Source organism: Bos indicus x Bos taurus, chromosome 1, assembly GCF_003369695.1.
Source record: "Bos indicus x Bos taurus breed Angus x Brahman F1 hybrid chromosome 1, Bos_hybrid_MaternalHap_v2.0, whole genome shotgun sequence".
NCBI lineage: Eukaryota > Metazoa > Chordata > Mammalia > Artiodactyla > Bovidae > Bos > Bos indicus x Bos taurus.
This window is the reverse complement of record NC_040076.1, coordinates 3,580,994-3,593,746: the sequence shown is the minus strand read 5'-3', so window position 1 is coordinate 3,593,746 and position 12,753 is coordinate 3,580,994. Positions and strand designations below refer to the sequence as shown.

Genomic DNA, 12,753 nt, shown 5'->3' with positions numbered 1-12,753 from the left:
TTATTATTGTGCATCAAATAGTTTTTACGTTTTCAGATTATCGGTTACTAAAACAATAAAAATCTCTAGAAGATGGAGGTGGTTCTCTACAAATCTGGTGGTGTGGGCTACTTCAGCCCAATTCCAGAGAGTCATCACTTCCAAACTAACACCTAAACTTAAGTCTGATCATTCAGAAAACTCTTTAAACCAAACCATCCTTAAAGCACCCCACTGCCTCCTTCATAACCAAGGCCCACAACAGAATTTTGGAAGATCTGTTGAACATTTTACTGGCCCCTCTAGTTTAAAAATATCATTGCCACATTTCAGAAATTAAGATCCAAGAACTCAGTTAACTCTCAAGGATATATTTACCTTTCATTTTAAGAAAACAATTTGAGTATCACTAATAGGATAAATACAGATACCATATCATGCTATTTAAATGAAATGCCATTACTATATAACCAATACACATTTTATCACTAAGCCATGATGGAACTTCTATATATGTGAACTTATCACCTGGTTTAATATACTGTAAAAATATCTGAGGCAACCATGCCAAGATACATACTTTCCTAAAAAAGCTACTTCTACTGCTGACAATTAGAACAATTTAAAATAAATTATAGGTACAGTAATATAATTTTAGAATTTCCAAGTATAAATACTCTTCTTTATTCTAAATATTGTCTATATTTCTTACCTGTAATAAGCACCCACTATTCACTGAGTGCCTACTTTGTGACAGGCCCCATGTCAGCTGTTTATATATGTTTATGTTAGTCCAACTGAATCACCCCAACACCCTGGTTTAACATTTTTATTTCTTGTCTCACAGATGAAGAAGCTGAAGTTTAAGTATCACCTCCTAGGCTTAAAATTTTCTGTATAGTGTCATGTTGGTTTTTATTATCTTAAGAGAAAACATTAGAGCACCAAGAGAAAACATGAAAGCATCTTAGCTCTAGTCTTCTGTTTCATGGTTGACATCAACAGTATCCAACCTACTTAATTGATCCTTTAGTACTACAATACTGCATGTGATTACTATATTCCTTTATCAAAATGATGGAATTGTGATCAGTCTTTTGGATAAATCCTCCTTTATTTGCATATACATTAAAAAGTCTCACTTCTATAAAAGGTCAAAATTCATGGGATACTCTTTTCAAGATTTCTAATCGAAGGGAAACAAGTATATTTTTTTCATGATTCAAATAAAACTACTGCATTTTACTTAAAAGTGCTTATTTTAACAAAACTGTTCTTATTTTTATGCTATATCAGATTTTAATGTTTCCAGATCTGGAACAACCTTTATTCCCTAAATTTTTTGTTTTAAAAGTTAAGGACAAAGATCATCGTCAGAGGTGAAGTATAAACAGCCCTACACTGAAAAGCATCCATCCATCCACTTACATAATAAATATTCCTCTCTCATGGAGCTTCCAGTCTGGTGGGTAGGAGGAGATGGACATCTAAGCAGGTATGTTACATAACAAAAAATGCTAAGACATTTGATTATTTTTCTAGCACTGACTAGCTTTGATATGTTTTGTTTCACATGTTGGCTGAGAGTTTAAATTATACACTTCAGTAGTGATGAGAAATTAAGGGCAGAGTTTCCAAAGCCTAAATGTTAAATAAAAGGTAGGCTGTTTATTCTTATTTGTTTTTGGCTGTGCCATGTGGCTTGCAGGATCTTGGTTCCCAGCCCAGGGACTGAACCTAAGCCACGGCAGTGAAAGCCTGGAATCCTAACCATCAGGCCACCAGGGGAACTCCCTGGGTTATTTATTCTTGAAGGCTGTTCAAAAGTAGTGGTTATCGAAGTCTTAGAGATGATGAAATCTTTTCACTGATTTAATGAATTTACTAAACCCAGAAAAAAAGCACAAATGCAAGCAAACAGTCTCAGGTGATTAATATCTATGGACACCAGAGTAGGAAATTTCATTTCAGTGAGAATTCATAATCAGGGGCATGGGTGTGGGGTAAAGGAAAGAGGGTGATCAGAAAATTCTACCCAACTTAGATTCACTATGATTCTTGTATAATCATCGTATTACAAATATTGGGGGGGAGGGGGTTTGTAACAAAACTGAGATCCAAAGATACTGAGGTTTCCTGGCTCCCAGTCTACTACTGTTCCTTCTACTTTGACTTCCATCAGGGCATAGACCTCTTAAGCAACTTCCCCATCAAACAAATCATTTTGCATCATTACAATGACTACTGTACACTACTTGTGACAAATTTTAACCATAAATCCTCTTTTACTATTACTCAGTCTGTGTACTAAAATAAAAATCAAGTTTATTATTAACCTAACCTCAGTCTTGGAGAGGGCAGAAGACAGCATGCCATTTAAAAACAAATTAATTTTTATTATAAATGTAGTACATGCAACAAAGTAAAATTTCCAACAGTCCTGAAAACTGCAGGTGAAAAGTAAAAGTCCTACATCACAAACCAATGTCCCACAGCCCTATATCCCAGGAGTATAGGGCTCTTTCCTTAAAAAATCTAAGATTAGGAAAACAAACATTTGTGCACAAACACACACCTTTAAAAAATACAATGAGTTCACAGGATTGAAACATTACAATAGTAAGGATAAATTAACTACCCATTATCAGAATCAAGTGTTAATTATAGTTAGCAATACCACTTCAAATATAATAATTTGTTATTAACACTTGAAATAAGTATATGGCATATCATTTAAATTCAAGCAAGCAAGGGTAAGGCCTCTTAAAGATGTGAACAATCTAAACCACACTTTCTTGGACCTTAGAAGTTGAGTTGTGGGTAAAGAATACAACAGGTTAAGTCTTATAAGAAACTGAGGGGTCAGTGGGAAAGCACTGCCTCAGGCTGTGCAACTGTCACTCAGGTAACAAAGCCATTTTATTGCAATGTATCAAAGATAGTCTCTTTGCCAGCCTACAGAGAATGGTATCAAAGTCCAGGAATTTTAAATATATAAAAATTCATCCAGACAGAAAAAAAACCTATGTTGCTTAAAAAAAAAGTCTGTATCTTACTATGCCAGGATGTCTGGGGTTCTGTTAATCATGGACTATGTACCAATTCCTGTTCATAGAGATTAGTCTGATCACTTTTTTATACCAAATTAAGATGTGCAAATCCAAAGTTTTATTTAAGACAGAAACAAATAAGATTTCATTTTTGAGGCTGTCTCTTAAGGGTAGACTTGGTGAAGACCATGTACACATATTTAAAAGAAAGGTCTTCCTCCAAGGAAAATAGCCTCAGAGAATAATTTACCAAAATGAACACTGTTTCTAAAAAGCCTAACTTGGGAAGGGGAAAGAAAACTAATGATAAAAAAAATGAACTTACCAAGAAGTGAAACAGGCTGGGTTACAGGAGGGGTAGGCAGATTCGTGGGTGCAGCAGGTGGCACAGCAGAGCCATACATTTTCACACTGTCACCAGACTCGGCGTTTCCTCTAGCCCCAGACACCACTGTTGGAATGGGATTTCCAATAGATAAGTCTTTTGTAGTGTCTTCATTTATACCAGCGATAGTAGCTAAGGAATATAATTACATCAACATGTGAAGCTGAATAATTAATTATCACCCCGGTTAACATGCTTTTGCCATACTACAGAACCTATTACTGGTCCATTCTCCCTCCTACTCCCAACTCCAAGAGGACAAGTGACAAAGGAAAAACATGCTTACAGTTTGGGATGCTTATTGGTGGAGTGTGAGGAGGAGGAATGGATACTGGTGGAGTTATAGGAGGTGGGGGTCCAGGGGGAAGAAAACCTAGAATAAGAAAAACAATGCCAACTTAAGTTGTGTCACTTTATTTCAGGCTCTTAAAAGAGAGTATCTTCTCAAATAACTTAGTGTACCTGGTGGCAGATGCATTGGGTTGAATCCTGGGCGCAAAAACGGTGGCGGAGGTGGAGGAGGAGGAACACCAGGCCCAAAGCCTGGAGGTGGAATTCCCAAAGGAGGCGTGAAAGCAGGTGGCTGGAGAGCACCAACTACAGGAGGTCCTGGCTGATGTGGTGGGACCTAGAAAGAAAGAAAGGAAAATGAAGCCGCGTATCTAGCCACCCTCTCACTCATATAGTGGGTAGAGACAAAGAAAATACCTTGCTGAAAAAAACCAGTATCTCTAAATTGTGCTTATTATGTGAATACATTTATTAGATAACAGTGGTAATCTGTACCCACTCCAAAACAATGGAAACTACATACTTTTCCCCTTTTCTAAAAATTCTGGGCTGCTTGCTCCATGTGGCTTGCAGGATCTTTGTTCCCCTACCAGGGATTGAAGCTGCAACTCTGCAGTGGGAGCATGGAGTTCTAACCACTAAGCTACCAAGGAATTTCCAGAAATCAGTTTGCCCTATACTTATCAAAGCAAATACCACACTGTGATTCACCATCACCTACACTGGTGTTCTGCCAGAATATTGTTAAAAAAATGTCTCACGGTCAGGTCAATTAAGTTTGAGGAATACAACTCTAAGAAAAGCTACCAGGTAATTTGCACTTAACTGTGATTAAGATCACAGTTCCTGGGGTCAAACTGCCTGTTCCCCCTTTTAAGTCATTTTGTGACCCTGAGAAAGCGACTTACATTACACTCTGCAGACCTCAGTTTACTCATCTGTAAGATGAAAAAGTGCCAACCTCACATAATTATGGAGATTAGAGAATAAATAAATGTGGAGTGCTAATGCCTGACATTTAATACATACCCAACACTTTAGTTATTGCTTAAAAAAAAAAAAGTATCAATCTTAACAGATAAGTCAAGTTTCTTTAAGTGAGCGCTGACATACACTGAAACCTGCACTGGAAGTCATATCCAAAAGGTTGCGTAAGGAGTGCCAATTTGGGGAATCCATTTATAAAATGTCACCGCTAAGAATGTACCAAAGCATGTACTTTTCTCTTAACATTGAGGAAAATCAAGAAGCTAGGCAACCCAGCCCTGAGATAGCTTAGATTTACTTATTCAGTTTTAATGTGAGAAACTGAGGAAAGAAGGTACTGAAAGAAGAGAAAAATCTAGTGAATCACACATGAAAGTATGGATCAAGTACTTCTAATTCTTACCAACACATTAGTTACTTAGCTCTTAACATGTTGCAGGAAAATCACATTTCAAGTCAAAAAGTTTATGAGGTAATAAGATACTGAATAATCTGGGCAGATGTAAGGCAAAATGAAATTTACTCTGGTTTTTGAAAGCATTTATAAATATTAGGTCTGACATACCAATATATACGAAATTAATACGCACGTCTATGTACTCACATCTTTTAGCTATGAATCTAGACATACATCACCAGTAAGATTTAGAAAGGTATCTTTTAGATGCTTGAAAGCTTCAACAATGCCCCAAGTACTCTTACCTGTGGAGGCGGTACTGTTATCGGTGCGGGAACAGGAATAGGAGGCACAGGCACAGGCAGAGGCTTAGGTGTGGGTGACACTGGCTCTGTGTGTGAGGTTTCAGCTCCTCCATTTTGAGCAACTTCGTTTTCATGCTTCTTGGGAATTCCCTTCCAATCTATGAAGAGTTAAAGAAATATAATCAGAAAGCTCTCTGATTTTAATATCATCAACATTAAAAAAAATCATTTCTGCGTTTAAAATTATAAACTGAAAATGTAAGCCTTTGTTACATACATACATACATACATATATACACAGATGTAATAGTTCTATTTATTATTATTCCCATTTTATGAGAGGAAAACAAAGTCACACACGCTTGGCAGAGGCAGAGATGGGATTCAACCCAGATACATCTGGCTCTTAAGTCTCTGTTCTTAACCACAATGGTGGAGGAGGATGTCTTTGGATCAAAGACCCTGGGAAGGAGGAGCAGAGTTCTTTTTATCCTGGACCAGAGACGCCCAGAACACCTAGAGCACAGACCTTCAACACCTGTCTGCCTGAACAGAAACGCCTAGCTCTATCCGTAAGTGAAGGCGCTGTGCACGCGCAGGGAGGAGGTGGTATGTGGGGGCAAGTCCAGCTCTGCACTCCTGACTGAAGTTCTGTAATGTGTGAAATATTTACTCTATTTTGCCATGCCATCCTGTGCTCCTCTTTGTCCTGCTATCTCTCTTTCTCCAGGTCATGTCCCCACAGGCTGGCATTTTCCCCAATGAAAATTCCACTATCAACCTGGCATTTTTAATATCCAGGCTTCAAATAACTGCATCTCCTCATCTTACATGTTTACTTTTGATGGCTTCTCTGGACATTTAAACATTTTCAAAGAAATTATTATGAGGCAGTGGATCTTACTAACAATGTTCAGTTTAAGACTCATCTGATCTGTTAGTTTTTTACACTGAAAAAGTCTACTTAAGATCCACTTAATATTATAATGAATAATGAACCCCACAATCAGTAATTATTTGTGTCTGCATCTCTCCCACTAAATGTAAGTTGCATAAGGGCAAAGGCCACATTTGTCTTATTCACCATTGCTCCCTTAGTTGATAATGGAGAGACTAGCACCCACATAGTGGGTATTTGAAAAATCTCAAAAAACAGTTCCTAAGGCAAAGAATAAACATTTGTCATAGTACTACCAAGGAAATAAATACATTAAAAAAAATTAAATACTACTTTACCTGGATTAAGTGTATCACTGTCCAACATTCCTCCTTCACAGAAACTCTCCAGTTCTTCAGGCTTGACTTTGTCCCATGGAATATAAGTAACACCAAGTTCTACATCCCAATACTGCTTATAATCTGCTTTTATTCCTTTGTTTAGGGCCCAGGCAATCTAGTTCAACATTTGTTAAAATATAAAAAGGAAAGGAGAAGAATGTCATAAACTGTTTCCCATGATTCCAATCACTCAGACTTGGTCAGCAAGGGAACAATCTGGCCTGGCTACCCATGGGGCTCACTCAAAGCATCTTTGGCGCCAGGAATCTGGTTACCCTTTCATCCCACTCTTGTTTGTCCTAGAAGGAAATCTGACTGTCAATGACCTTCTTTCTCACTCTTCCAATCACCCCTACTCAGACAGCATAAAACTAAGAGAAAAGGGAAAATTTTATCAGGGACTGGCTGATTGGGCATAAGAAAGTAGGGAACACTTTTAAAAGTCTTGGGTACATCAGAATTATTCAACATTAGACAAAATCCTTTTGCAGTGAAATCCAAGTGTGGAACAGGGTTTTGGGACTTTAAGGAAACACTGACTCTGACCCCTCAGAGGAAGAACACCCATGTACCTATATCTTTCCCTCTATCTTTAGTGATTATTTTTCATAGTTCTGAGATGGCAAACTTAAAAAAAAAAAAAAAAAAGACAAAATTCTACCATATACCTAGCGTTTAAAATTGTAACTCTTAGGAGATAACCTCTTAAAAAAAAGATGCACATGTAATAATACCCCAGTGTCCAAAACTACAGTTTTTAAAAGTCTCATAATATATGTTACATTTTTTAAAAAATGAATTATAAATGATAAAACAGTACCTTTATGGATTTCTGGTTCACTTTGTAGTTCCCTCGGCTCAGTTTTTGCAGGGCACGATAGGCATCTTGCCTATGAACCATAACAATATAGGCACAACCTCTGGGAGGAATCATCTGCTCAAAAAGATTTTAATATTATAAAACATGATAACAAAACCAAAAAGCAACAAGACATAATATTAAGCAGTCAGTTCCAACAACCTCAATTCCAATCCCCTACACACTCCAGAGCCCTGTGTTCTATAACTGGAGTTTAAAAAAATCTGAAAACTGGTGGCTCCAATTTAGTCTCAACTGCCAATCATCAACAATCTACAGCCCCAAGCTTTGTTATATAAAGTCATTTTTAGAAAAAGATTTTAGATTAAATTTGGTTATCCAAAAAATGTACTTAAATGCTAAACAAAAACTTAGAACAAACACCTCAACTCCAGCCACATCTTCTACAAACCTAGACCAATTTTAACTTAGGTCTCAAGTCCTTAACTTCGCAAAATAACATTAACCACTTCTATCTACTGTGGTTAAGAAATTTAATAAATACTCACATTAATTGATTCAATTGGACCAAACTCTTCTAAAAGACTGGCAACATCCTGCTGAGTAGTCCTTTTGTCCAGCTGTCCCACCCAGAGTGTAGTACTACAAACTTAAAATAAAATTATAATCATAAAAATATACACATTCCATACTGAGCAGCTCTGTACTTTACATGAAAAAAATCATTACAGAAAACATGCATGAGTTACATTATGATATCCACAAGTTTAAGTATAAAGCACCATATGTGCTACGGCTCAATTGCTCAGTCCCGTACGACTCTTTTTGATCCCACGGACTGTTGCCCACCAGGCGCCTCTGTCTATGGAATTTCCCAGGCAGGAATACTGGAGTGGGTTGCCATTTCCTCCTCCAGCAGATCTTCATGACCCAGGTCTCTTGTGTCTCCTGAAACTACAGGCAGATTCTTTACCACTGAGCCACCTGGAAAGCCCAAAACCCCATATATGTTTTAAAAATTCTAGAAAATTACAGTAGTACTTCCAGAAATGGAACCAGGATCAGATCAGATCAGATCCGTCACTCAGTTGTGTCTGACTCTTTGCGACCCCATGAATCGCAGCACGCCAGGCCTCCCTGTCCATCACCAACTCCCAGAGTTCACTGAGACTCACGTCCATCGAGTCAGTGATGCCATCCAGCCATCTCATTCTCTGTCGTCCCCTTCTCCTCTTGCCCCCAATCCCTCCCAGCATCAGAGTCTTTTCCAATGAGTCAACTCTTCGCATGAGGTGGCCAAAGTACAGGAGTTTCAGCTTTAGCATCATTACTTCCAAAGAAATCCCAGGGCTGATCTCCTTCAGAATGGACTGGCTGGATCTCCTTGCAGTCCAAGGGTCTTCTCAAGTCTCAAGAAGACTCTCAAGAGTCTTCTCCAACACCACAGTTCAAAAGCATCAATTCTTTGGCACTCAGCCTTCTTCACAGTCCAACTCTCACATCCATACATGACCACAGGAAAAACCACAGCCTTGACTAGACGAACCTCTGTTGGCAAAGTAATGTCTCTGCTTTTGAATATGCTATCTAGGTTGGACATAACTTTCCTTCCAAGGAGTAAGCATCTTTTAATTTCATGGCTGCAGTCACCATCTGTAGTGATTTTGGAGCCCAGAAAAATAAAGTCTGACACCGTTTCCACTGTTTTCCCATCTATTTCCCATGAAGTGGTGGTACCGGATGCCATGATCTTTGTTTTCGGAATGTTGAGCTTTAAGCCAACTTTTTCACTCTCCTCTTTCACTTTCATCAAGAGGCTTTTTTAGTTCCTCTTTCCTTTCTGCCATAAGGGTGGTGTCATCTGCATATCTGAGGTTATTGATATTTCTCCCGGCAATCTTGATTCCAGCTTGTGTTTCTTCCAGTCCAGCGTTTCTCATGATGTACTCTGCAGATAAGTTAAGTAAGCAGGGTGACAATATACAGCCTTGACATACTCCTTTTCCTATTTGGAACCAGTCTGTTGTTCCATGTCCAGTTCTAACTGTTGCTTCCTGACCTGCATACAAATTTCTTAAGAGGCAAGTCAGGTGGTCTGGTATTCCCATCTCCTTCAGAATTTTCCACAGTTTATTGTGATGCACACAGTCAAAGGCTTTGGCAGTCAATAAAGCAGAAATAGATGTTTTTCTGGAATTCCCTTGCTTTTTCCATGATCCAGTGGATGTTAGCAATTTGATCTCTGGTTCCTCTGCCTTTTCTAAAACCAGCTTGAACATCAGGAAGTTCACGGTTCACATACTGCTGAAGCCGCCTGGCTTGGAGAATTTTGAGCATTACTTTACTAGCATGTGACCTACTACCCAGGTCAGTAGGTGCCCAATATGCTACTGGAGATCAGTGGAGAAATAACTCCAGAAAGAATGAAGGGATGGAGCCAAAGCAAAAAGAATACCCAGCTGTGGATGTGACTGGTGATAGAAGCAAGGTCTGATGCTGTAAAGATCAATACTGCATAGGAACCTGGAATGTCAGGTCCATGAATCAAGGTAAATTGGAAGTGGTCAAACAAGAGATGGCAAGAGTGAATGTCGACATTCTAGGAACCAGGATAGTGAAAGGTAAACCGATGAGGTGGGAAAAAACTGGTCTTTTGAAGACACATCTAAAGATTTCATCTATGTAAAGAGTCAGAGAAGCAGCATCTTGCCCAAGAATGCCCTTGGCAAGTGAACAAAGGAGTTAAAGCCTTGATCCCAAAGACCTTGATCACCAACCAATTCAGTGCTTTTGTTCACTGTAAGTAGCTGTCCCTTTTCAACTGTCGAGTGTAATGATTTTTGTTTCATGCTGTGTCCTAGATAATAAGCCCTGCAGAGTCAGAAGTTTTATATATGCCCAAGTCATATTATCAATTAAAATTTCATTAACAGCTATAGACTTATATCAAGAATATCTACTATATATTATTAAACATATTCTAAACACATCATGAAATTCAGGAGATAATGCAAGCTAACACACCCTATAAATTGTGTATCTTTATAAAGTAAGAGGGTATTAGTTGTTCTGGAGGAGCACCCCCACCTTTCCTCAGTGTGCAGAACTAGTTAACAACTATATTTTATACACTTGACTCAAGACACACTATTACGTATCACTGTTAGTTTGGCTCACTTCTCGTTGCTGATTCACAGCCAGCTATAGGTACAAAAGCAAATCTAAAGGTATACGCCAGAGTACAAACAGACAAGACCCAAGAAAGCAGTATTTTCCTAAGTGGTTACAAAGCATTTAAAACTTACGACATGAAAAAAAAAATGCAGGAAATGTGAATTATAAATGTTCACTTACCACTTGCGGTTTCTGCTTTGATCTGAGGAAGGCCTTTCTGTCGGCGTTCTCTTTCCTTTTCTCGATCTCGTCTTTCTTGGGATCGAGACCGAGGAGAATGTCGGCGTCTATCTCTGGACCTAGATCGAGAACGTCGATGCCGAGACCTTCGAGATCTAGAACCAGATCGAGATCGTCTCCTTTTCGGTGACCTAATATTTTCAGGACAAAGGAGAATGGATTAATATACGGAAATAAAGAAAACTTCAGCATGTGTTAATCGCAAGAAGAAAAAAATACAACTAGGGAATTTAATGTAAGATATGTAAGAATTTGTAAGATGTGTAAGAATTTGACAGTAGGGAATTCATTTTAAGGATTTTTAATATGCACAAAGTTAGAAAGCACATATATATTATAAACAAGTTTGCTAACTTATAAAAAAGTATCTCTCATCTTTGATACCTCTAGTATTATTTTAAATGACATCTTTGTAATGAAAAAGCGAATGTCATCACAGAGATATACTGTGATTGCTATTCTCTATCTTCTCAGAAAAGTCTTTTTTTCTGTAGCAATTAAAAATATGTGATCTGATTATAGTATTCCTTACTTTCTTTCCACTTTTTTTTTTTTGGCTTGATAAATTGGTAAAGGAACTTTGAATACATAAATCTTACAATTCCATGCATATCTGTAAACAGGCATTACAGAAACTCAGAGGGAAAAAATACTGGCTAAGATGACTTAGTTTTTTAAAACTAATATGTCTCCTGCCCCCATTCTACTCATGCATACAAACATACCAAGTGTTATTTTATTAATCCCATACATCTAAAAACAATTAAATACTAAGTCTCTCAAAACATGAACATCTGGATTAACATTTTCTATAAACTACCTGGATGCTGATCTAGATCTTGACTTTCTGTGATCAGATATGTGCCGCTTAGGCTCTTGAATACAAGGTTGTTCTACTTCCATTTCCTTTAAAAAGAAAAACAAAATACAAAACCCATCATTAAAGGAGAAAATGGAAATTATAAATAGAAAAAAAGAGGCCAAAAACTTACAAAATGCTAAATTACAAATCTCTTGCCCAGAAAGTTCTCTTATGATTACTTGAGACCTAATTACTAGCTTAATGATGACTGGGCATGAGTGGGAAAAGTTTTTTTCATATGGCTCACAAACAAAGAAGAAATACTTATCTACTTCTGTAAATTATTTTGTGAAAGTTAACATACTGTGTTAACAAACCATCACCTAAAGCAATGAATTAGACACTGTTTAAGCATTCCATACTCTATCTCAATCCTCATGAACCCTATGAAAATTTATAGTATTATTATGTCCGCTTCCTAAAAGAATAAGTTAGGTCACAGAAAAGGTGAATATATTCCCACAGTTAATAGTTTTTCTTCATATTCAAAACTGAAGATAGAAAGCCAACAAACAGTCAGGAATCTGCTTGTAAATCAAGGGAACCAAAAAATAACCAGCAACCGGAGAATGAAGCTTTACCTGATGTGCCTTCTGTGTAAGTGGCTCATTTTGTGCCTGAAAGGAAGTTTGGAAGGGCTGCTGCACAGGTGGAGTTGGAGGAATCACGGGCTGAGCCATGGGAGGAAACGGAGGTGTAGGAAGAAGGCCAAAGCCTGGCATCTGTCCATTAGGAGGAAGTGGAACCTTGTTTGTTTTAAAACAAAAAAAAATTGTATGAGTAGATTTTAAGTAACTGCTACCAAAAATAATTTTTAAAAAATTTTAGTTAACTTTATATAAAACTAAAACATCTTCAATAAATTTTGATCAAGGAAAAACTATGACATTCAACCATGACCAACAATTTCTACATATACAATTTTTATCCAAAGAAACTGCTTATATCCAAGAACACAGCTTAAAAATCCTACAACTCATTTTAA

The 12,753-nt window shown here is 37.6% G+C and overlaps 1 protein-coding gene across 2 annotated transcripts in view; it reads right to left on the bottom strand.

Moving 5' to 3' along the window:
* SCAF4 (SR-related CTD associated factor 4) overlaps positions 1–12,753 on the bottom strand; it is a 62,077-nt gene that overhangs the window by 12,387 nt on the left and 36,937 nt on the right. Inside the window, exons 10-19 of one of the 2 annotated variants that reach the window (XM_027538445.1) lie at positions 12,350–12,514; positions 11,727–11,812; positions 10,847–11,037; positions 8,041–8,141; positions 7,493–7,606; positions 6,631–6,787; positions 5,395–5,552; positions 3,877–4,042; positions 3,701–3,787; positions 3,355–3,546 (exon numbers count right to left, since the gene is read on the bottom strand). In XM_027538445.1, coding sequence (XP_027394246.1) covers positions 3,355–3,546; positions 3,701–3,787; positions 3,877–4,042; positions 5,395–5,552; positions 6,631–6,787; positions 7,493–7,606; positions 8,041–8,141; positions 10,847–11,037; positions 11,727–11,812; positions 12,350–12,514 — 1,417 coding nt within the window. The remainder of the gene's footprint in view (positions 1–3,354; positions 3,547–3,700; positions 3,788–3,876; positions 4,043–5,394; positions 5,553–6,630; positions 6,788–7,492; positions 7,607–8,040; positions 8,142–10,846; positions 11,038–11,726; positions 11,813–12,349; positions 12,515–12,753) is intronic. The other variant, XM_027538527.1, reaches the window with a different exon arrangement.